This window comes from Chrysemys picta, chromosome 2, assembly GCF_011386835.1.
Source record: "Chrysemys picta bellii isolate R12L10 chromosome 2, ASM1138683v2, whole genome shotgun sequence".
Classification (NCBI taxonomy): domain Eukaryota; kingdom Metazoa; phylum Chordata; order Testudines; family Emydidae; genus Chrysemys; species Chrysemys picta.
Window position 1 is genome coordinate 245,469,945 of NC_088792.1, and position 25,901 is coordinate 245,495,845.

The window sequence follows — 25,901 nt, forward strand, 5'->3', positions numbered from 1 at the left end:
TGCACACCTGAGTTGGTTGCTATGTTTATGGGTAATCAGCTGTCTGTTGAGTCTCCAGGAGCCAAAAATGAATGTGCTTACCACACAAATGAACACGGCCTCATCCTTGTGTGAGACATTCATTGTCACTGAAAACATACCCACTGGTATTTCTGTTCACTTTGCAGTCCCATGTGGATTTGATGGGTGTATAGAGTTCAGTTGATAGTGTCTTGTTTTGGAGTACTTTTTGAAGCATATTTTTTCTTTGTGCACCTTTTTCACTCTAAAGGGGAGACTCAGATCAGAAACTTGTAGATTGCTATTGTGTCCTCCCTAGCCATTGCTTAAGCAATCTACCATATCCCAATCAGAAAAGTAACGGAAACGGAACCACATGTGACAGATGCTCACCACAGTGATTCATACATCTTGAAGGCACTCCGATACCACAGTGATAGGCTTTGGTATAAGAACCTGAAGACAATTGAATATTTAGCTCTTTTAATCAAACTGTGTTAATCAAATTTCATTAATGTGGTGTGTTTACCCCTTTTCCAGATTGCTAATGAAGATGTTAAATAAGATGGGACATAATAGTAATGGTACCCCATTAGACAACTCCCACTAGCTAGATATATTGCTGTAATGTGTGCTAATATGTGTTATTTGTCCTTCAGTCCGTTTTCAGTAAGTTTTATAGTTGTCATATCCAAGTTGATTTCAATTAATTTTGAGTAAGGAGCCTCTCTATCAAATGTCTAACTAAAATTGATTTCCTCTACTACAGTCCCATCATCTGCTAATTTTGCAGCACTATTAAAAAAGCAATCATCATGTTTATCTGATGTCCTTTATAAGACCATGCTGCTTATTGCTCATAGTTCCATTTTTCTACAATTGTGTTGATTTTTTATCTTAATATACTAGAGACAGCAGCTAGATTTATTTTAATTTTATTTCACTTTATTATTTACATTTTATCAATCGCTGTTATTACAAGGTCTCCATCACTTCAGAATTGTTTAAATTGCTCATTTTTAAAAAACAGTATCTTGGTCATTTTTGAGTCAGCATTAATGTGATGCCTTATCTTGTGTATTAATGGGCCTATTTTTTCTTTAGTATGATTCCCCGATTTATTTGCAAAAGCCCTTCTTATTATTCCCAATTCCTTTAGCTAGCATTAACTCATTAAACCTTTTTATTCCTCTTTTCTCTACAAACCATTACTGATCATGTATTCTTGTTTGCATGTCTCCCCTCATCTAAGTACAGTACTGAATACTTTTTAACCTGTTATTTGAGCATTTCCTTGTGAAGTCACATCACGCATGTTCCTTCTTCCTGCTATTCTTTTTAGTACTGTGTTTTCCATTTCTTCTGAGGTCTTGTAGAATTTCTCCATCTTCTTCCACAGTGGTATAAACAACAGATGCATTAAATTCTAAACAACACTACAAAAGAAAAAGTGGTGTCCCTCAGGCATTTCTCCTTTTGTGGTTGCCAAGTGGGTTGCTGGTAGCTTTACAGCAGGGAAACACTAGGTTTGTAAAATAGACCTGTTATGGTCCTTGAGTGCACAGCATTCAGGAAGCCAGGGTGAGTAACTGAACGATCTCTATTTCTATCTAACTGGCTAGCCTAGGACATTCATGCAGCTCCCCTGGGGTCCAATCTACACAGTGGTTCTAGGAAGTCACAACTAACACCACAGAAAGTCATTGTGGTCAAACTCACATTTTCAAATCTGAATGAATATTTGTGAAAAACTTTTCACACTATTCGCTCAGCTCTAGTCCCTTCTCTTCTGTTTCAGAACAACACCATTTTCTCTCTTCCTTTGCATGTTAGAAGTACGGTGTTTGCAAGATTATTTGAGTTAAGCGAAAGGGGATACCCTGTCCTAATTAAATATGTCTCATGTGTCCTGTTGGTTCTGAACCCAAGAGGCTGGCACTTCATCTGAAGACAATAAAAAGGTTCCTGTTCAACTTCAATGGGCATTGGAACAGACCCTAGCAGACTGACCCAGATAAGAGAAGGTACAATGGAAAATCCAGCAGAGGGAGTCATTTTAAAAAGAAAAGTTATTAACAAACTTCTTATGGGAATTGTGAAATAAGTGAGTCTTTAGGAGTTTATTTGAATGTGAATGGGTAGGGCATTTGGTCAACTGGAATTCACTAATATTTGAGATGTGTTTGAAATATTTTTCTTTTAAAAATGAAAACTGTAAAAAACATATTCCTATAAGAGAGCAAAGGACAGTTTGTTGCAGATACAGGTTCTAAACCACTCAGGACTAGATTCTCTTCTGTGCAGACATCTGATAGGTGTGGGGGGTTAGTGGGTGGGGGACTTGAGGATTGGAGTGCCATCAGGGAGCCAGTTCTGGCATCTTGATTCTGGTACCACAGCTGCTCTGACTCCAATGTATCTTAAAGGAACATACACCAGTTGAGGATTCATGGAACTCAGATGTATTCCACCCCACCCCGATCATGCTCCCTCCCTCCCATGACATGTCCTCTATGGGTGGGTGGCTGGTCTCCACTACCTCTTCATGATAGCTAAGAGTTGTCTCACCAAGTGGATTCTCAGCTGAGCAGCTGAGGCCCTTTGCACTACTAAGGCATAGGTGTAGTTTGACTTCTATATTTGGGGGGCGGCAGTTACGTCAGGCCAACGGGCTACACATGGAGGAGGCAAATTCCACACCTGCCCAAGGCTTGTAGTTTGGGGGGACAACACTCCCCCTGCTCCCCTCCATCAAAGTACACCCATGTGGTGGAGCAGAGGAGTTAGGCACAGCAGAGAAAACCTGGTGTGACAGGGGCCCTGTGTCGAGGTAGGGTGCCCCTGTCGGCCCAGTGTGGGGTTGGTGCACCTCATCACCCCGTCATTGGGATCCCCCGCATTAACCGGGTGATTTCGGCCAAGTGGGTCCTGGCCCCCTGACTGTCACTTAGACAAATAGTCCGTAGTCTCTGGGCAGGCAAAACAAATAGTTGGTAGCCCTGTAGCCTCTTGGCTGGGGCAAAATGAACAACCAGTCTAGAGCCCTGCAGTCTCCAGGCTGGGGCAAGTGGCAACATTCTGAGAATTAGCCCCCTGGGAGGGCAAAGTAGCGATCAGGCTGCAGTCCCTGGGCAGGGCAAAGCAAACAAACAGTCTGTGGCCCTGCAGTTAGCTACATCAGTCCATACTTCAATCACTTCCATACTTCAATCACTTCCTTACATCTCCTGGCTAGGGCAGGAAGTTGCCCTCGGTGAAATTAGCCCTCTGGGTAGGGAAAAATATCAATCAGTCCATGGTCCCTGGCAAAGCAAACAAACAGTCTATAGGCCTTACTATCCTCTTGGCTGAGACATAGAACAGGCAGCAGCTTCCGCAGCGGGCGGTGACTTGGCTTCCCAGGCAGTCTCTGCAGTTGGCGAGTCACCTGGAGCATAGTTTGGGTCTTTGGGCTCTACTGCCAGGCGAGTCGCAGGAACCAGCAGGGTACGTCCTTCCTCCTCCGTCGCCCATCCCGACTGAGCTGGGCTGCCTCCTTTTATCTGGCTTCTCCACCTGGACAGGGCTGGTGTTTCCACTAGGCGATCCTAGGCGGTCGCCTAGGGCGGCAGGATTTGGAGGGCGGCATTTTGCCGTCCTCGGCAGAAATTCGGCAGCAGGGGGTCCTTCCTCTCCGGATCTTCGGCAGAAATTCAGTGGCGGGTCCTTCACTCACTCCGGGACCCACCGCCGAAGTGCCCCGAAGACGTGGAGTGGAAGGACCCCCGCCGCCGAATGCTCAGAGGAGGAGCGCTGCCGCCTAAGGCAGCAAAAACCCTGGCGCAACTACTGCACCTGGATCATGCGCAGCAGGAGAAAGGGGGCATGGCCACCTGGGCCCACAGTGATTGGTCCACCCCCGGTGGCCCAGTGCAGGGCTGGTACATCCCGTCCCACCTGGCTACAGATATTCCGTTTCAAAAGCAATAATTAAGATAACTAGAAAATTAGAAAATAATCCAAATCCAGGGAGCCAGGAGACATGCAACAGTAGAGGGGTTCCATCTTGTACATGGTTTCACTGTTTGAACTTGTTAATGTACTGTTTGTTTGTTTGTTTGTTTGTTTGTAGGTTCTATTGTTACTTGTGTGTTAATGTGGTAATGGCAGTTGACTTGCGTGGCAATAGGTGAATGTTGTACTTGTTTATAAATACAGCTTTTTATTTTATCAAGAGAGTTTAGTGCTGTCACTACATCACATCATACAATGTGTATTGAAAATAAAGGTAAACACATGATCAGGGACAATTAGGAATTAGTATGCAAACACTATTCCTCAATACAGTTAGCTACATCAGTCCATACTTCAATCACTTCCTTACATCAATCCATACTGTGAATCCATGCTCACAACTCCCCCTCCCAACATCCCATTTGGTAAGTGGTCATGTCATTCATAAGTACATTGCATGGCAATTAACCTCCCTCCCCTTCCCATCTACTGAAATCCATCACAAGCAATGAGTCCCATCCCTCCCACCCCACAAGCACATTCATAGCAGTGCTATTCCCCATCTTAGGAGCACAAAGCATCCCTAACTTCTCCTGCCTGGGTGAATCCAGCTCCACCTGTGGTGGGTGCACTTTCTGGCTGAGTGATTCAGTGGCACCTGGTGGCTGTAGGTCCATTTAGGGGATTGGCTCACCTCTGGCTTCACAAAGATTGTGAAGAACACCGCAAGCCACAGTAATGTGACACTGCAATGCAAATGGGTCTGTAAACATCACTAATGGGATTTCAATCTGCCAAAAGCACATTCAACAACCATTCAACACCTGCAAAGAGTGTAATTAAATGTCTTTTGTCAGGGCCTCTGAGATCAGGGTACCATTTCATAAGCCAAGGGAAAAGGTGGTACAGGAGTCCCCCTGATTAACAGTGGGAACAGTAACTCCACTGATGTCATTTGGTGGGAATAGTGTCCCAGCCTGTCCATCAATGTAGACTCCTAATCGGTGAAAAACTCTGGCATGGTGAACTTTTCCAGTGCAACCCAGGAAGACATTCATAAATTGCATTCTTTGGGCCACAAAAGCCTGCATAATAATAGAGTAGTAATAGCCATTGTGGTTTATGTACTCGTGCTCCTTGAGGAGAGCAAATTATGGGTACATGAGGCCCATCAATGATCCAGTGCAGCGTGGAAACCCACTTCTTTCAAAGCCAGCAGTTATTTCATGAATGTCTTTTATGCCCGCCATGTTAGGGTAAACCACATTCCTGATTGCCTCAGAAACCCCCATCACCACTTACTCTACAATTGACTTTCCAACACCAAATTGGTTGGCAACAGACCTGCAGCAGTCTGAGAAAGCCTGCTTCCAGACAGTAACCCACTTCTGGACCAGCCTGGCCTCTCTCATGCATGTGTCTTTATGCTGGAGAGTTGGGGCAAGATGCTCACAAAGCTCCAGAAATGTAGCTTTCTTCATGCGTCATCCCAGATCTGCATGACAATGGAGTCCTACCAGTCTGTGCTTGTGGCCCTGCTCCAGAGTCCTGGTCTATGTAGGGGATATCAGCAACTGTATCCAGTGTCATAAGCAGTATCAGTCAATTCGAGTCTGCCATGCCTGTGTCCTCCTCATGCTCCACTGTAATGCTGACAGACCTTGGTCAGTGCTGGCTGGGGTCAAACCTGGAACTTTTGGAGCGTAATGCATGAGCATCGAGTACGTGAGCTAAAAGTCACGTGTCTCTTAGCCAAGGCTATTGCAGGCTCATCAATCTCTAGCTTGTCTAGCTGCCACTAGAGGGGGACAGAGTGCTACACAAAGCAGGCATAGGTTACACCATCACAAGCGTTGTCAGGTGCCTTTGGTGGGTCAGAAAATGCTGCTGAAATCACCGCCAGTATCCCACGGAAGCTTTGCCTGCTTCCTAGCACAGGAGTGAAAGTGCAAGCAGGAGAAGTTCTTCAAAAGGCACTCCTCCATGTTGCTCACTCCGGTAGCTGGGCATGCACAGACCAAAATGGTGGCTCAGCAGAATGTGTTGGCAGGTGTTCAAACTTTCTGTACCATGCGAAATGAACAGTCAAGTTTTCCCATAGTGCACCATGGTCAAAGGGCTAGAGTGGTCACCTTCTGGGAATGCACTAGGGAGTCTTGGATATTGTTGGTTTGACTTGGGTCTGCATGCTGCAGTGTGGATTCCAGAACCCCAGGTCCAAGTCTGGGTTAGAACATCCTTAATGTAGGGTTAACAGTCAGTGTAGCCACTCAAGCTCTGAGTTCTCTAACCCAGGATCAGCTGACTGGAGTCCCACTAACCCTGGGCTTACACTGCAGTGTAGACAGGTTCATTTAGAGCTTGGTTTTAAAAGTGTGTGAAGGCTTGAGGGTGTCCTTATTTAATCAATAAATAAAAATAAATATAAATTAATGGAGATATCCCATCTCCTAGAACTGGAAGGGACCCTCAAAGGTCATTGAGTCCAGCCCCCTGCCTTCACTAGCAGGACCAAGTACTGATTTTGCCCCAGATCCCTAAGTAGCCCCCTCAAGGATTTAGCTCACAACCCTGGGTTTAGCAGGCCAATGCTCAAACCACTGAGCTATCCCTCCCCCGCAAATCAACACTAGTTTGCATCCCTAATGCATCCCATATTCTCTCTTGTGATAACTTTCTATGGGTCATCTTGACGTTGGAATTTAAAATAATCATGTGTTTGCTGAGAGGTGCTTGTTAAACTGCATGCAGTTGAGTCCAGCTAAGCATCACTGATGTGCTTTGCTCGATGACTCATGCACAGTTCTAATTTGGCAGCAGAATCATTAATTACATTTTGCAGGATTTCAGTTCTCATCCTGCTAATTTGGAGGGCATCCCCATGGTTGACCTTCTTTTCACTTTTTCATCCCATCAATACCATGTCTGCTAAAAGCTAAAAATCCCACCACGTGTGTAATCCACGGTGTCCTGTTACTGTAGCTGCAAGATCAGTGCTCAAGCCTTGAAGATAAACATGACCAGAATGATTTTTTTTAAATTTCATTTTCTGAGGGGACACAACAAAGAGGAGTTCACTTGAAGCATTTATGATTTCATCACATTGACCAATGTTCATCAAGTATATGGAACCAAGTTAGAAATGACTCCATAGTGTTAATGCCTGACTTCCCAGATGATTATTTACCTGTGTGTAGCTTCCACTGGAGTCAATGGGAGTAATTTTCATGGACTGCATCTCAGGATCGGGCCTTTAAGTAAACCCACCCAGTGAATATACTCTTCATTCGCCCCTCCTCCCATCCACATTCCCCCAAAATGCTGCTCTGCATTAGTTATTGTAGTTTACCCTAGAAAAATATTATAGGTTGCCAGATTTTTTCAGGGAGTGGCAAAACGTAGTCACTCCCCCTCCATGGATCAGAGGGCCCAAGGTACAGCACAGCCCAGGTAGTTTTACTGTGCAAGTGGATCAGGAGTCCAAGAGTAATGTAGGGGATACATATGTTTAATATCTTTATTAATGATCTGGAGGATGGTGTGGACTGCACTCTCAGCAAGTTTGCAGATGACACTAAACTAGGAGGCGTGGTAGATACACTAGAGGGTAGGGATCGAATACAGAGGGACCTAGACAAATTAGAGGATTGGGCAGAAAAAAACCTGATGAGGTTCAACAAGGACAAGTGCAGAGTCCTGCACTTAGGACGGAAGAATCCCATGCACTGCTACAGACTAGGGACCGAATGGCTAGGTAGCAGTTCTGCTGAAAAGGACCTAGGGGTCACAGTGGACGAGAAGCTGGATATGAGTCAACAGTGTGCTCTTGTTGCCAAGAAGGCTAACGGCATTTTGGGCTGTATAAGTAGGGGCATTGCCAGCAGATCGAGGAACGTGATCGTTCCCCTTTATTCGACATTGGTGAGGCCTCATCTGGAATACTGTGTCCAGTTTTGGGCCCCACACTACAAGAAGGATGTGGAAAAATTGGAAAGAGTCCAGCGGAGGGCAACAAAAATGATTAGGGGTCTGGAGCACATGACTTATGAGGAGAGGCTGAGAGAACTGGGATTGTTTAGTCTCCAGAAGAGAAGAATGAGGGGGGATTTGATAGCAGCCTTCAACTACCTGAAGGGGGGTTCCAAAGAGGATGGAGCTCGGCTGTTCTCAGTGGTGGCAGATGACAGAACAAGGAGCAATGGTCTCAAGTTGCAGTGGGGGAGGTCCAGGTTGGATATCAGGAAAAACTATTTCACTAGGAGGGTGGTGAAACACTGGAATGCGTTACCTAGGGAGGTGGTGGAGTCTCCTTCCTTGGAGGTTTTTAAGGCCCGGCTTGACAAAGCCCTGGCTGGGATGATTTAGCTGGGAATTGGTCCTGCTTTGAGCAGGGGGTTGGACTAGATGACCTCTTAAGGTCCCTTCCAACTCTGATATTCTATGATTCTATGATTCTATGTCCTGCATACTGCAGAGCCCTCTTCCTTTGAAATGCCCTTTGAGACCCCCAGAGAATGGTTTGAGCATTAAAACATGTGGACAGTTGAACAAACAAGGCAACACAACATACCTGAGGCAAATATCAATGTCCCCTTAAACCATTTTATTGCTGATTGCTTACAGTACAATACAAACTATTTAACAGGGAAAGGCTGTTTCAGTAGAGCAGTTCTAGACTATGCAGACACAGTTTCTTGAGTTTGTGTAAAAAGCAGAAGGAACGATGGAGTATGTAATATAAAAACTTCTCACCCAGTCCTCCTGCACACACTGCTCCCATTCACTTTGATAAGCAATGCGCAAAAGAGACGACAGCACTGAACCCATATATCCAAATAGATGCTGGAAAGGCTCAAAGCCTAAATCCAATGTGTGCCCCAGGAAACTGATCAGATGATTATAGACATTGTCTTGACAGGTAAGCTGCTCCCAGTGCTTACTTGTTCTGTTGATTTCTCTGCTGAGGGAGCAAGGTTGGGCTAATTGTAATTTCAACTTGTAAAGATAACAAAGGGAAGAATAGCTAGGAAGAAATCGTGCAGATAGCAGTTCATATTTTATATTTAAACAAAATCCATTAAGAAAGGAAAATCTATGGGGCACATCATTAGTTGATGTAAATTGTCACAGATCCCGCAAAATCTTTGGGGGTGGGAGGGGGTCTTCCCCCAAGAGCCCAAACTTGTGAGATACCTGGGAGGGGATTCATGAAGGAGACCTCAGTGCTGTTCCAATGTTGACCATTTTAAGGCCTAGAAAATCCAGGAATAACACTGCAATCCACAAAACCGAGTTAGGTAGGTGAGCATGTCTATCAGATCAGGCCCTGTACGTGACTTAGGAGGCCAAACACCTGTCTTCCCCTGGTTCATGAATTGCTCTGGGGCTTAGGTGGAACGCCTAAAGGGACGCCAGATGCCTAAAGGGAAGTAGCAGTGACATGCCCAGAGGCTAAAACATATGATGTGTCTAGGGAATTTTTACACAAAAAAAGTAGGTGCCGAATGAGTTTATGGACCTACCGGGTTCAGTGAGAGTTTTGTGGATCGCAATGCAGTCAAAACTGGGACTTAGGCACCTAAGATTGGGGTTTAGGCACCTAAGTACTTTCATGGATGCCACCCTGAGTGCTTCCTTGGACCCTGCGCTTCTTTGGGAGGAGAGGGCACTCTCTCAGAGGATCCTTTGTATATTGCAGGATCAGGCTCTCAACTTATCATTCTGAGAAAGATGCATTTCTGTCCGTTTCCTTTCATATTTAATTAGGCAATATCTGCTAAGGATTAGTTAATAATGATCAGTGCCTGTGCACTACTTTGAAAATGTAACACTACATAAGTGTTATATTTTTATTATTAATTATTATTATTATTATGCCTCATAGGCTGTATTCAGTTGCATAATGTTAAACAATAGCCGCATACAGATGTTCATGAACAGGTCAGAGCATCTCTCATTCAGTTATGAAGGCACTGGGTATAGTTTGTTTCCCTAGAGATCTTGCTGATATGGATATTAAATTGCGTTTTTTAAGACTGCACCTACAAAGATGATATACTAATGCCTACTAAGCATATCAACACCAGGAGTTGTGAGTTTCCAGAGTTGAGGCAAAAGATGGTAGGCTACACTGCAAGCACTGTGCATCTGTTGGTGACAAGTGTTTTATTTGATCAGGCTGTCTCACAGAAATGTATCTGAACTGTACCCTTTTCCCAACTCCTTTAATCCCTATCCAAGATACTTTTCCCTATATTATTTTTAAAAACCCATATTCCCAGGTCTTCGAAATAACAAATGTATTGACTTGGCCCCTTTATTAACAACTTGAGCTGGTTGGGAAATGGGCTTTTGCTGAAAACATTTCAATGGAAATGTTTGACTTTGGCAAAAAATCAAAAGTCAATATTTTTTTTGCCTAAAAACCAAAATTTTTTGTTTAATAAATCTTGCCAAGGAGCCTCATGGGAGTTGCAGTTCATGCTCCTATTTTTCTCTATAGGCCAGACTTCCTGGTCACATTACATCTCCCCTGATGCACCTCAGTCTCCCTCCATGGTGAGAGGGAGGCGGCTGCATTGTTGGAGTCTCTGATTGTGGGGTCTCACAGAAGATGTAGTCCTGCAGGAGAACTTGGCCCATAGAGGAGAATGGGGACATGAAGACACCAAAATAAAACTCCCATGAGGCACTGCAGCAAGGTATCCAGGTTAAAATATTTTGGGCTTCATGTATTTTTTTTTTTAATATGTTTAGCTGAAAACTCTATTTTCTATTGAAAAACGGTTTAGATGGAAAAATTTTGCCCAGGCTTATTTACAATGTTTTCATCATAGGCCTATCTGAAGATAGAGCAATGGAAAAAAAGGAGTACACATGCCGTAATACTGTCAATTGTTCTCGACTATTAATTGTAATTTATTATGTTTGCATGATGAATAAAACAGGGTTGTGGGAGATGTAATTTTTTGTCATAAGTGTAGAGCCTCCTATGTATTTCCAGTGAATCAGTTGACACAACACTGCTAAAAATTCCTGTTCCTTGAAGCATGATTACTTATTAAAATCCAATTAGTCTTTGTGTTTAAGTCAGTGAAGGAGATGCTGCCAAGAACTTTGCCGAGCACAGAGTCATAATTGGCACCCCAGAATCAATTAGAGGATAATTTTCCAGCTGCTCTCCCTTGGCATTCCTAAGTAAGTAAATATAATGAATATAATTCATTAATAACTAATGGCAGAAAATAGGCTCCAGGAAAATGAGAAACACTGCTGGTATATGTTTCAGGTAGCAAAGATAGTATCACTGCATATATTTAGTCATTTATTACATCTTTGTACAGTGCCTAGCACAATGGAACCCAGACAAGTTTGAGACCTCTAAGTGCTATAATATAATATATAATATAAATTTTAAACAATAATAACATCAGCAGCACCTTGATCACATATTTCTACCACGGTAAATTGAAGAGTTTGAAATTCAATTATTGGCTGGCATCTCCATACTCTCTTGGATTTATCAGACTACCTCTATAGATATGACACCAGATTAATCAATTTAAAGAAAAAATGGAAAGTAATCTACCCCTTACTAATACATTAGTGATTCTGAACAAAGGTAGGACTCAGGCAGGCTTTGTCAGCCGCCTGGACAGGACCCATCTCCTTATATTCACTATCACTTTCACATTTGTAGTGTCTGCAGCCAGGGTATGTGAGGTAGCCACAGCAATACTACTGCAAAAGACATGAGATTTCTGGTGCAGTCCTAAGGGGTAGAGAAATCTTCCAAAAGCCTGAGTTCCAAGCCAAAACCCTGAGTTTTTAGCCTTACATTTTTCTTCTAAAACCAGGAAATAAGATGAAGTGGTGACTCTTGGTGATGATCACTGTGGGTTCTTGGGGTCTAATTCCACAAGGTGCTAAGTGTCCCCAATGTCCATTGACTAGGGGCATAATCCCGCAAACCCTTACTTGTGTGAGTAGTCCCATGAGTAAGGATTTTCAGTAGAAGGGTCTTAAATGAAAGCTGGGGGCATTGGGCACCTTGTGAGATCAAAGCCCACCTTGGCATGTACTTTCAAGAGTTTACTTATTAGCCACATGCATTATCCAACTAACATGAAAGAAATGAAAAAATATATTTTGAAATGTTACTAGTTGGGGGGCTCAAAACTATATATTTGGGAAGGAATCCTTATATTGTACCTTGGGATCATATTTACAACAACTAATTTTAGATTCATTTTTTTAAAATAATAAATATCAGTTTCAAAGCCGACAAATTGCAACAATAAATTGTATTAACACAAGTTTATGTAGATAGTCTAAAAAAAGCAAAAATCAAACCCCATATATATACAATAATTCCTAGGTACTGGCTTCAAAACATAAAGACTAACATTTCCAAAGGGCTGTGTGAATAACTGAATATTCAGGTCAAGTGCACGTCCAAAAAATTGAAAAAAAATTGGTTTTGTGTCACCCAGAAATGAAATATCTCAAAATTGTCAACCCCAAACACTTCAGTTAACCTGAAACAAAATGTTTCATTTCAGTTTTGAGGGTTTTTTAAAACATTTTATTTCTTGTTACGTTAAAAAATTGAGGGAAATTCTGAAATGGGATGTTTTTCCAAAACAAAAAGTTGAAACGTTTCATTTTGGCAATACCCAAACATACCATTTAGACCTCCCCCCCCCGCCCCCTTTTCTTCCGAGTGAAACAATTTGTGCAAAGCTACCCGAAGTTGCATTTTTTGGCAAAAGAAGGTTTTGCACAAAAAATCCTGTCCAGCTTTATTACTAAATCTTTGCAGGATCAGGCCCACAGGAAAAGGCCCACTAGCTGAGCCACACAGATGAAGAGCAGGCTACAGAGGTAGCACTCTGTGCTAGGCAGGATGTGAAGGGCCCTACTAAGAGGCTTAGTGGAACTCCCTAGCCACAGAAAGTTGTCATGGTTCTGAGGTCAGCTATCATGGTTCTGAGGTCAGCTCCCCTGCTGTCAGCAACAAGCTACATGGGGTGCCTAGATGATCCTTTTTGGAGCAGCAATAAGCCTTGCTGAGCATGTTCACCGAGGCCTCCCATGGTGTATAGAGAGGATGGTGATCAACTATTCTCCATGTCCACTGAAGGTAGAGCAAGAATTAATGGGCTTAATCTGCAGCAAGAGAGATTTAGATTAGCTATTAGGAAAAACTTTCTAACTATAAGAGTAGGTCTACACTTACCTCCAGGTCCGGCGGTAAGCAATCGATCTTCTGTGATCGATTTATCGTGTCTTGTCTAGACGCGATAAATCGATCCCGGATCGATCCTGGAAGTGCTCGCCGTCGACGCCGGTACTCCAGCTCGGCGAGAGGAGTACGCGGCATTGACGGGGGAGCCTGCCTGCCGCGTCTGGACCCGCGGTAAGTTCGAACTAAGGTACTTCGAATTCAGCTACGTTATTAACGTAGCTGAATTTGCGTACCTTAGTTCGAAGTGGGGGGTCTACTTCGCCTAAGTAGTTTAACTCTGGAATAGGCTTCCAGGGGAGGCTGTGGTTGTACCTCAGCATTAAAGGTATTAAAAACAGGTTGGACAAACATCTGTCAGGGACGATCTAGGTTTATTTGGTCCTGCGTCAACACGGGGCTGGACTTGATAACTTCTCGGGGTCCCTTCCCATCCTACATTTCTAGGATTATATGACTCTGTGCAGGCAGGATGGCTCAGGGGCTGTTTACTTAGCACCTATTGCTCTGCTTCCCTACCAATGTATTTCAAACTTATCAGGGCAGAATTTTTCCTTTATACTGAAGCCAGGCAACGGTAACACAGTACATCTGGGACACAATGGCTGGAGGCAGCAGTTGCATCCCACATTTTGACTAAGAGCTTTGAATGTTTCCAATTTGTTCTTGAACACTGGCCTCTTGTTTGTCATGTTCTTGGGCATGTATGCCAGGAAGTATGTTTAAGGTCTCTTAACCTCAGGAATGTGTCCTGTATCACTTTAGATGCTGGAAACACCCTTGTTGTTTTGGGGGGAGTGGAGGGGAATAAAGAATCATTTGTGAGCTCTAATTAATTTAAAGTATTTTTTTCTGTTTTAAATTTCAATCCTGTTTTAAGCCACATAGCTCAGTGTCTCAAACCTTCTACACGTGCCTTTTAAATGTGTTGTCTCGTTGGTACTGCCAGACCTTCCTAATCTCCTCCCTGGTGTCTTTTTCTATCTTTACTGAAAGAAATAAAATAAAATAAAATAAAATAAAATAAAAAAATCTCCCACTCCACATCAGGCTTTGCTGACATTTTATTCAAAGAATTCTTCCCCCCGCCCAGTTGTTAATGTGGTTGTATCATGAGGCATATGCGCATGCTGTCACTTATTGACACCTTTATTCACTATTTATAGCAGCCATAGACAAGGATGGAGACATTTTACCTGTCAGTATCCCACAGTGTCTCTTCAAATAGCCCCTTCAGTCAAGAGCTTGCAGACCAGCAGGTGCTCCTAGAAGTTCAGGAATGATGTCAGAGCATCACTCAGCTTTTACAAGGGGGAGAGGAAGGGAAAGGTGTTTGTGGGGAGTATCAACATTGAAAACGCTATTTGCACAAGGTCAGAAGTAACCTGTAAGCAATCAACTATTTCACAAGAACAAAGATCCCCTGTAGTTACAGGTGCTTGAAGCTGATACTGGTTCAGTCAAGTTTCATATAGTACATTTTCTATTCAGAATTATCTTAGTCAGTCTCTCATTTATCCTATCATAAACATTTTCCCTCCATATTTTATTCCTTCTCTCATCGCTTTGGTTTAAAATGCATCTGAATTGGTTTCACATATGGAGGTAGTGCAGGGTTTTTGGTTATCTACAGATGGCACATCAGTAAACACTTTAAATCTGCTTAACCACTAATAGATGTCAGCATCCCAAGGGAGCTTGAAAATTTCCTCATGTTCATTATATAGTCATATTAAGCCACAAAAGTTGGCAAGGGAAATGAAAGATGGGGAATTAAAAATCAGAGAAATCTCAACCCCAGATTCTGCAGCAAATGTGATATGTCAGCCAGATCATCACTATACAGCACACTGAATTAAAGGGGACGTTTCACCCTTAACTCTGTATGTCTTTCCTTGGGTGGATTTATGTCAGACCTTAACTTCTGAACTTTATTGTTTTTAGTTTAACATACCCATTTTTGCCATCATGCAAATAGTGTGGGGGTGGAGTTGGTGCTGGAGAAACATATGGTTGATATGGCGTAGGGTCTCAAGCACCAGTAGGTTTTGTATAGAAATATCCATGGATTTTTCTGAAATGAAGCAGGAGAGTTACACACAAAAGAAATGACTTATTACTACTTATTTCTTGCACTTTTATAACTCCAAAAGGTTCCAAGTTTCCCACCCCTTCAAAAATTTCAGCCTATGATTTTTATTTTATTTACAAAACTGTCTAGAGGCCTCAATAGAGATCAGAGTAGCATTGTGCTAGACTCTCTACAGAACAGCCCCCAGTCCCTGTGAGGATGAACAGAGATGATTTGGTCAAGAGCATCTGTCTCCAGGGGTGAGTCCTCCTGTCTAGATAGTTTCAACTAGAAATAACTATTTTATTTAGGGGCAGATTCTGATACCCTTACTCGCACTGAATACCACTTTACTCCACAAGTAGCCTTCCACTCCCAAAGTAGCAGGCATTTTATTATGTCCAGTGCAGTGTTAAATGACCTCATGCCATATACACAATATTAAGGGTTGGTCTCCTATGTCCTAATCTCAAGCTTTTTTGCTGCCCCAAGCGGCGAAGAAAAAAAAAACAAGCTGTGATTGGTGGCACTTCGGTGGCTGCTCTACCGCGTCGCTTCATTCTTTGGCGGCAATTTGGCAGCTGGTCCTTCCCTCCAAGAGGGACTGAAGGACCCGCCACCGAATTGCTGCTGAAGACCTGGACAGGCCGCCCCCTTCCATGGGCCGCCCCAAGCACCAGCCCGCTGCTAAATCTTCTCGCTCTCACCCCATGAAGGGAATTAAAAGTACATGAATGGTTCCTTCTTCCTACAGGCTAGAGCAAGGGTTCTCAGAACAAATTATTTGGTGGCCTCAGAGTGTAGCCACCAACTCTTGCTGGTGGCCGCTCTCACACTTTTCCCTAAAATGCTTAATTAGCTTTAGGAAAAATAAATAAATATGCACATATAGCCATCCAAATCATTGTAATTTATTTATTACTAGCTAATAAGTCTGTTGTGAAAAGTGATATTAACCAACATACAAATATCACTTTTCACAGCAGACTTACTCAGCCCCAGGAAGTCTGGTGACAAATTAAGCCCTGGATGGCAGATCAGGGGAGGAAGCAGGGGCCAGGGCGATGGAGGGGCTGGAGCCTGAAGCCCCGTGGCCAGAGCTCGGGGCTGAAGCCTGAAGCCTCGTGGCCAGAGCCTGTCTCCCTTGCCACCTCTGGGCTGAAGCCCAAATCTTGAGCCCCACTGCCCCTAGGAAGGTGGGGAACAAACCAGTTGCCCAACCCTTGCTGGAAGCCCCAGCAACCAATACCAAGACTATTCATACAGGAACACCTGGGATGGGGAGGGGGAGGGGCCACTTCTTTCCTCAACCCCCCCCCCCCCCAATCACAGCCAAGGAGACTATGGCTGCAAGAAAAGTCCCTGGTGGCCACATGCAGCCACAACGGCCACACTTGAGAAACGCTGGTCTAGAGTCCACCAGCCATTTCCTGAGTTCTTACTCATCTTTGCCTCTGGGAGATGGTCCTTTTGAGCCCCTCATCTGCACTGATACCAGCCATGGAGACCAGAAAATAGCTTGGCTGCACCCTTGCTCCATTGCCTGGTATCTGTTTCTCATCTATGCAGTCTCTGAATTCTCCCCACCATGTATTGACCCTTTGTTTGATAAACAAATCATTTTCTTCACAAAGTTCAAGGCTATTGTAACAGAGTGGTTTGCCCTGGGGCTGAAGAGCATGGGGCTAAGCCAGCTTTATTACAAGCTTTATTAACCAGGGAGTTAAAAGATAAAAGGCAGCACAGGGCAATATGGCCAAGAGAAGCTCAGGAATCAGGAGACACTAAGCCCTGGTCTACACTACGAGTTTAGGTCAAATTTAGCAGCATTAGATCGATTTAATCCTGCACCCGTCCACATGATGAAGCCATTTTTGTCGACTTAAAGGGTTCTTAAAATCGATTCCTGTACTCCTCCCCGATGAGGGGATTAGCGCTGAAATCGACCCTGCTGGGTCGAATTTGGGGTAGTGTGGACGCAATTCGATGGTATTGGCCTCTGGGAGCTTTTCCAGAGTGCTCCATTGTGACCGCTCTGGACAGCGCTCTCAACTCAGATGCACTGGCCAGGTAGACAGGAAAAGCCCCTGCACCATTATGCACTTGCTCAGCCTATAGTTGAACTGCTCCTTACTACTGTCCAGGCTTCATGAGCCATGGGAGCAAGGGGTGGGCTGGGGTAGGTGTGACCAGGCAGTGCTGCTGACTGGGAGAGCAGCCTGAGGCAGAAGCCTCCAACTGGCATGATATTCCAGGAACACCCATGTCTGCCCAGGCACCCCCGACCAACCTAACCAAGGTCGGCCAGAAGCACCCACGGGACGACGACGATGGCTAGCAGTCGTATTGTAGGGGTACTGTGAGCCACAAAGAGACTGTCTGGAGAGTTTCAGGGGCCTGCAAGAGGGAGCTAACTGGGGCAGGGTGCCTGTAAAGTGACCTCTGGCTGTGAGGGGGTGCTTAATAAGTGGCCCCACGGCTGCAGACCTGATTTCTATGTGCGTGATCACTACATGCCACAAAATTCTGGAGACCTCCTGGTTAACGCTCCTGCAGGCCCAGTCCACATGAGCAGGCTTGAGAACTCTCTGTCATACCCATCTTTCAAGCATTTCAGGCCAAATCACTTTTGTGTCTGGCCACAATTGAGCCATCCAACGCACATCCACTAAATTCTGACTCGCAAACTCACTTCAGTGCAAATCCCAAGATCATTCTCCCCAAAATGAATAATCAAGACATTAGAAAGATATGATTCTCCCATCAGGCAGTTCAAGAGAGGCATGGGCTGGTCCCACAACACACCCTTCATGTTATATCATCGATGACAGACTGCTTCAGTCCTGCAGCCCAGGTGCCTGCCAATTTACTGCCTGCTTTGTGGGATAAGGGCCCACAAATCGAGACATCCGCATTGTTGCTTAAGGCCTTGAATCACTCATCTACTTTAAGACGAATGGTGCATCTAAACCCCAGAGCTTCTGAAATTAATGTATTTTTTAAAAATCCCCTTGTGACGAAGATAAGGAGAGTGCAGAGAGTACCCGAACATGCTTCTCACCATGTTAATTTGCAGATTCATACAATGCAGCTTGAAACTTTGAACTTTCTAATGCAGACAAGGCGCAATCAACTAAACCTTTAAGATTTTGGACATTCTCGTTGTAAGTGTAAATGATCACACAATTACATTTCTGAATAAAAGACCCTGCAGTGGAAAAACTGCCTGAATTACCAGGTCATATTATGGCAGAGGAAATAATGAAAATAATTTACAGCTCACAGTATCACAACAGACAATCAAAATGTAAATTAGTGTCTGACTCAGTATTAAAAATATAATCATTACAATTAGCCTTGGGTAATGAAGTGCAATACACAAAGAAGTCAGCTCTAAACAGAAATTAAATAATACTATGCTAATTTATAAAAACAGCTATCAGAAAAGATAAAATTGATGACTAAAGTGTTCAGTATACTTAGAATTCGCAAACCTTTTCATCTTAAAATTCCTCTTCTTAGGTAACCTGGATGGAAAGAAAGAAAATTTTAATTTAATCAAAACTTTTTCTTATGAAAAGCACTTTCCGAAAATTTAAACAAATGTGCATCTTAGTATACCAAGTTGCTAATTCAATATATTCCTGCAGCTATTGTTCATTTGAGTTGATTAGTTATTTTGTACATTTTAACTCAAGTCAGTCTGTTGCACCATTATAGGTTGCTACCACTGTACTCTGAATATAGAAGCCACGAATCTTCTTGCTTCCGCACAAAAGGTGATCCCAAGCAACATTTTTGACAATGCAGGAGACTATTACACAACTGGCAAGGAACAGTATTGTTTTGTTTTCCAGTGAAACTTCTGATATAGGTCACTGTCAAAGACATGATGCTTTACTGGGCCATTTGTTTATTTCAGTAGAGCAAGGTCTATGTTTCCATAGTATTAAAACATAATTTGATTATTCAGAATGAATATATGAATGAACAGCTAGATGTAAAGTCCACATATTGTTAGGCTTTTCCTTGATTTATAGATCCCATTTCAGAAAGATGCTTAAGCAGCAAGTCTTAATGTAAGCATGTGAATAGCACTATTGAAGTCAATTGCTTTGCTGAATCAAGTCCTTACTAGAATCTTATCTTTCAGCTCTGATATGAGCAACATAGTCACTTGACCTTTCTTAAGATAAAGCTGCTGCCAGATTCAGACAAACTCCTAAATCTGATATTCTCCATGTTTGGAATTCCCTTGACATGTTGGAGAACATGATGGAGTTAAGTTTTCATATAAAACATTTATGTTCTCTCCATTATACCTGTTTCTTCTTCCACTAGTGCAAGGATATTCTGACTAAGACGTCAGGGAATTCCAAAGATTAAAGATCTGTTACAAATAATCCTGTTTTATTATTGACTTTCTACTGCATTGATAATTCACAATTACCTATAATAATTCTACAATTTTATTTCATAGTAGTTTAAATTCTTGCCCAGTTGTCCCTCACATAGGGTCCCCTGCCAGTTATGGAATGATTTAGACTTGACATACATTTTGAAAAGATAACACAGTGTCAGAGGGTAGCTGGCCCTCTGAAGGCGTGAGGGGCTCAGCCTACCTCTGCCAAACTCCACAAGAGGGAATGACTGAGGCAACTCAGGCTCACCTGGGACTAATTAACTCACTGAGTAACTGAAGGCAGTTACTTACTCAGGGAAGCACTTGAGCATGATAAAAAAAAGCTATTCCCAAGGGGGGCTAGAGAACAGAGGCTTTTGGGTAGAGGAACAGTCCCCAGAAAACAAAGCGAGAGATCCAAAGGGGAGGGCTTCTTAGGGAGCACTTAGTGCGTGGGCTTACTAGGAAAGGAAACTAAGGAAGAATGCTCCTAGGTGGGAGAAGCTCTGAAAGGGAGGAGCTATGAATACCAAATCTCACTGAAACCTTGTCCATAAACCCCAGATCAGAGGAATTATATACTGCTCTAAGGAAGGGTTGCTGTGGTTTGACCTCTGGGGGAACCTTGATCCAATGGTAGAGACTCTCCCCTAGCTGATGACATGAGGCCCAGGCTCCCGAAGGGGGTTTCAGACCAAGATGGCCTAGCTGGTAAGGGACCGAGCCGTAAGTGGAGTTGATGGACTAAGATTAACTCAGCTCCCTCCACATCCCCCTCCAGCTAGAGATGGTGGGGTGGGGCCTATTTGTATAATGTTCCACCTTTGGGTTAATAAAGGAGGCCCCTGAAGGGATACTGTTCAATGTACAGAAGCCTTATTGGACTGGAAGCCCACTAGTGGAAACTGAGCCAGAGACATAATTGTGGTGCTCCACTGGGCCACCAGGGTGCACTCAAGGTGTGAGGACCCCCACTACATGCAGCCATCTTTTGAATTATTTTAGAAGAATATTTGCCAACATTTTAGTAGCTGGCAGGGGTGGGGGGAAGGTGCAGAAGCTCCCTAAATGGAATGATGGAGAGATAGGAGGGGGAATATTGAGACTTGGTGGGAGGAAAGGGGAAGCAGCTGGCTCCAGGCTGGGAAGGAGGGTCCCACGGTTTCTTAGCAGTTCTCAGGCCCCCTAGGTCCCACTTCTGTCTTGGCCCTCTACCCCATCCCCTGGATGCAGGAACGTTTACACGGGGGTGGAGTTCCCGCAATATTTCCATTGTGGAGGTGCTAGCTCCCCTATCCTTCCTCCCCCTGGCTCCACCTGCTGCTGATTAGTAGTCATTTTTATTGTAAGAACATTTTCTAAATACCTTTTGGTTCTCTTGTGCTGGAAAAGATCATTTTATAATATTTCTCCAAATGCAAATCATCATCTAGTACATTATGTAGTAATCTATTGTCCCCTTACAGAAAAATTGCTAATAAAATATAGAACCAATATAACAGAAGATGCTGAAATCGAAGTTGTGTGCATTTACTACAGCATATCTCATGGCAGTTTTATGTAGCTCTTGACATTTTCAAAGCACTGTACAAACATTCAGTGAAAAATAAAATTTCAGAACCTCCTTATGAGATAGGGATGTAAGTATTGTTGTTTTTTCATTTTATGGATGGGGAAGAGAAGACACAGAAGTGATTTGCCCAAGACAATGTAGCAAGTTAGTGGGAGAAGCAAGATTAGAACTCAGAAATTATTTGTTATCATAGAAATACAGTAACTCCTCACTTAACGTTGTAGTTATGTTCCTGAAAAATGCGACTTTAAGTGAAACGATGTTAAGCTAATCCAATTTCCCCATAAGAATTAATGTAAATGGGGGGGTTAGGTTCCAGGGCAGCTTCCCCTACTCTGCAAGCACCAGGGGCAGGGGGCTCAACCCTCAGCCCGCCCACTCCACTCCTTCCCCCAAACCCCCATCCTTGACCTGCCTCATCTTCCCTCCCCCTCACCTCCTCCCTCTTTACTTCGCACGCTGCATCCTGGCTCCTCCCCCCTCCCTCCCCTCCCTTCTAAATGCTGCAAGCCAGCTGATTTCTGCATTCGGGAGACAGGGGAGGGAGGGGGAGGCACTCCGAGTCCTCGCTCCTCCCCACTCCCTCCTGCCCGGGGAAATCAGCTGGCTTGCCGTGTTTGGGAGGCAGGAGAGGGAGGGGGAGCCTGCACGCCGAGTCCTCGCTCCTCCCCCCTCCCTCCTGCCTCCAAAACACCGCAAGCCAGCTGATTGCCGTGGACAGGAGGTGGGGGCAGGAGGGGGAAGGCAGTGATCCACAGGGTCTACCAGCAGGCGGGAGGCGCTGGGAGAAAGCAGGCAGCCAAACAATGTAAGAGTGGAGCATTGCACAACTTTAAATGAGTATTGTCCCTAATTGATCAGTAACGGAACAACGAAACAACGTTAAGCAGGATGACTTTAAGTGAGGAGTTACTGTATAGGGTTGGAAGGAAACATCAAGAAGTCAACTAATCCATCCCCCAGACACTGAGGCAGGCTCATGTATACTGAGACCATCTCTGACAGGTGGTTGCTTGATTATCTACCAAACCAAAGTATTCAGGTAGCTTTATTTGTGCAACTGTGTCAGATAAGTTTGAATCTTCTGACACTGTTGTAATACTGAAGCTTTGTCTACTTTACCACTTTTGTTGGTAAAACTTTTGTCGGTCGGGGTGTAAAAAATAGCCACCTGACTGACATAAGTTTCACTGACAAAAGTACCGGTGTGGACAGCACTATGTCGGCAGGAGACACTTTCCTGATGACATAGCCTTGGGGTGGTTTAATTATGTTGGCAGGAGAGCTCTCTCCCCGCCACAGAGTGTCTACATGGGAGACCTTATAGTGGTGCAGCTGTGCCGTGTAGTGTAGACATAACCCTAGACTCTTAAACACTGAAATAAAGACAGGGTGGTTTTGGTGCTCAAGGTGAGGGTCACAGGAAGTTATGCCTTTATTGGTGATGATGATGCTCACAGCTGCTAGGAGTTGGAAGTAATTCCAGTGGCTATTATTACCCCTAATACCACTTACCAGGGTATTAAGTAGTAATACCCTTCATTGAAACAAATCAAATATTAAAACTCCTATTGACTTCAATGGGACTAGGTTTTCATTCTGGTCTTTAACTGACCTCAGTGAGATTATATTATAGTCCAATATATGTCTATTATGTAATGTTACAGAAATGGACCCAAGCAATACCCTGATCCAAACACCTCTGATCTTTAGAAAATCTCTGATCCAGGGCCAGAGTTGAATTTCGAAGCTTTATTATTGATATTACCTTAGCACCTAGAAGTCCTAGTTATAGACTGGGACCCCATTGTGCTAGGCGCTGTACAAACACAGACCAAAAAGACAGACAGAACTCTCTCATTTTATCCAATTTTAATCAAATCGATCTAATTATGGGGAAACAACATCCCCAGTTTAGTACATTCAGCAGTCTGTGCTTTAGGTCAGGTCAGACCCCATAAAGGGTCCCTTTCAACAAAGAGATAGGAGATGACTCTCTGGGGGTTGCCAGGAGCACATTGGTGCATTGTAAATTCGATGCCGAGACTAATGTCAACACATTCAGTGGAGAAATAAAATAAAATATCAGAGATGGGTGGTGCAGCTATGCAAGTCTCATATGGTCTTTCACTTTCCAGAAGCAATTTCAAAGCTCTTACCACTAGGAACACTTATTTTTAGTTATGTTTTTACATGCAGTAGGACTTCTCTTCTCTGGAGTGGCTGTCAAAATAATTCTAAAATGTTCTTTGTAGTAGAGTAGGTCGTACCATTAAAGATGGCTATTTTTTCATTCAATGGCATGCATACCCATCTCTTGCATTCCATACCACCAAGCCCTATTTTGACCCAGACGTGCAAAATGTATTTGTTTAGTCAGGAGATTCCTGCTAATTGTTTGACTGTGCTTGCAGGGGAAAATTTGATATTTATACTGATGTTCTGAATGCATTGCACTTTTGTTTCTTTGTTAATGGTGTTTGGATGGTTGTGAAGAGATATATAATGGCATCAAATAATTTTCATAGGTTTTCTTCAAAGTAGCATAATTACTACAAATATTGCCCACCCACTGAGACAATCAGAGAACTTAATTTCAGATGAAGCAATATGTGTAAAAGACAAGAAGAAAGAAACCAGATAATGATGCTACTATAAAATAGGAAATTCTGTTTATACTTAAAGGAACAACTTCCAGCCTTGAAATCATTTTTTTCCCCCAGTTTACAACATTTTCTTAGCTTTGTTATACTAATAGCAGCAGAGAAACCTATGTGTACTCTTGTTGTTGTTGTTGTTTCAGCTCCTCACACACAGATGAAGTGCTGCTAGGCATTCAGAGATGCTATTTGTAAGTATAATGTCTTTTTAATATCGTGAAGTATTATATTGATTGTAATTGAGGAGTTATTCAGGGTCTTCACCTTTCCCCTTGACTTTAGCACTCTGCTAGTGTGTGCATACTGTACTCCCGCTCTTCACTCCAACATGCTGCCATTTACTTCCCAAAACAGACTGCTTGCCTCCAAACTAATCCTTACTACAGCTTATCGCCCAGCCCCCAACCAATGCATAATTCTCCACCAGCAAAACCTCCCCTTCCTCTTCCCCACACTAACCTACCCAGATCCATTCTCCACTTCCATCCTTTCTCATCATTACAACTTCTAATTCTCATTTGCCCATGGGAGGAAAACTTAATTGTGTGGTGCCTAGCCTGAGTTTGAGAGTGGGAGACAGCTTCAGTGATATCTGCAGTACCTCATGGGAATTGTGGGACTTAATCAATGGGCGCAGCGCTCTGTATGGAATTCTATGCATTCGCACAAAGCCTGTGCCAGTAAAAAAGACACAGAGGCTCCTTGGCTTTCTTGATTCTGCATGAGAATTTCTGCCTGTGCTTATATGCCAAAGGGCCAGCTGTTAGCGAGGTCTGGTCATGGGAGGGTTAAGTGCTAGAGACCACAGGTTAAAATCCTGTAAAGCGAACGTTAAGCATTCTTGGTTTATCATCTTCCATCTCACAGCAGCTCTCCATCTAAGGGAGGTGGGACTGGCAACTCTGACATGCAAGGGAGGATGAGGAGAACTGTAAGTATATGTGCTATGCCAGCAACCCCTGTGCAGCAATCAGCACAGGGCAGAGAGTGCCACCATTTGGTTCCATGCAATCAGCAAGGTGAGGCGCTAAGGTTGAACTTCCATAGGATAGATACAGCCCTAATTAATTAACTTTTGTGGAACGCTGTGATTATCAGAGATCCTAGAAATCCATTGCCATGGAAAAACACAGAATTTGCATTTTTACAGAGAATCTTTAGTGTTTACATTTTGTGAAAAAATAAAAACATATATTAACTACTAATTACATTTTACTGAAAGTTAGGGTGACCATATTTCCCTAAGAGAAAATGGGACATTGCGCGGGGCTGGCCTGAGCCACCCGGGGCTGGGACTGACAACCCAAGCCCTGCTGCCCAGCGTTGCCACTCACCCCCTCCCAAATATTCCTCTGCACCTCCCTAGGGGGCACGCCCCACTTTTTGGCATAACTGGGCATTTGTCTCGTGTGCTCTTGCCAACTGATGATCATTATTCTGTCATTATTCTGGGGATCAGGTCTGCTTGTGCTAGCCTACCAATAAACAGGTCACATAACAGTTTTAAATAATATCAGACTAAAGAGCTCTTACCTTATATCATAAAGCTGTATATGGAAATAACGGCGGCGGGGAAAATAGATAAGCAAATGTTAGTTGTGGAGGGTGTCGAAGTTAAAAAGTCTGCTTCTCAGTAGTTGTAAACCAATTTGTGTTGCTCATCATGAGGGCTCAGTGTGGATATGTGAAACGAGGGTCTTAATTTAGCAAGTATTCTTCTTACAATATGAGCAACATGCCTCAGGTGGCACATGACCAGAATTCACCACTGAATTTGATCATTAGCTTCGCTGGCTTGGGCTAGCTAGTGACAGGAAGTGTAACCTGAATGCTGACCCATGTCCCCAGCAACTATTTATTCTATTGTCTCTAGTCTTCCTCTGTCTAGGACATATGCAGATAATACATAAATGGAGATATCCTATCTCCTAGAACAGACCTTGAAAGGTCATTGAATC

The 25,901-nt window shown here is 43.6% G+C and overlaps 1 protein-coding gene across 2 annotated transcripts in view; it reads left to right on the forward strand.

The window, feature by feature from the left end:
• The window catches only part of LOC122172662 (uncharacterized), a 91,167-nt gene that overhangs the window by 19,470 nt on the left and 45,796 nt on the right, over positions 1–25,901 (forward strand). Inside the window, exons 3-4 of one of the 2 annotated variants that reach the window (XM_065585883.1) lie at positions 24,087–24,134; positions 24,811–24,962. In XM_065585883.1, coding sequence (XP_065441955.1) covers positions 24,087–24,134; positions 24,811–24,962 — 200 coding nt within the window. The remainder of the gene's footprint in view (positions 1–24,086; positions 24,135–24,810; positions 24,963–25,901) is intronic. The other variant, XM_065585882.1, reaches the window with a different exon arrangement.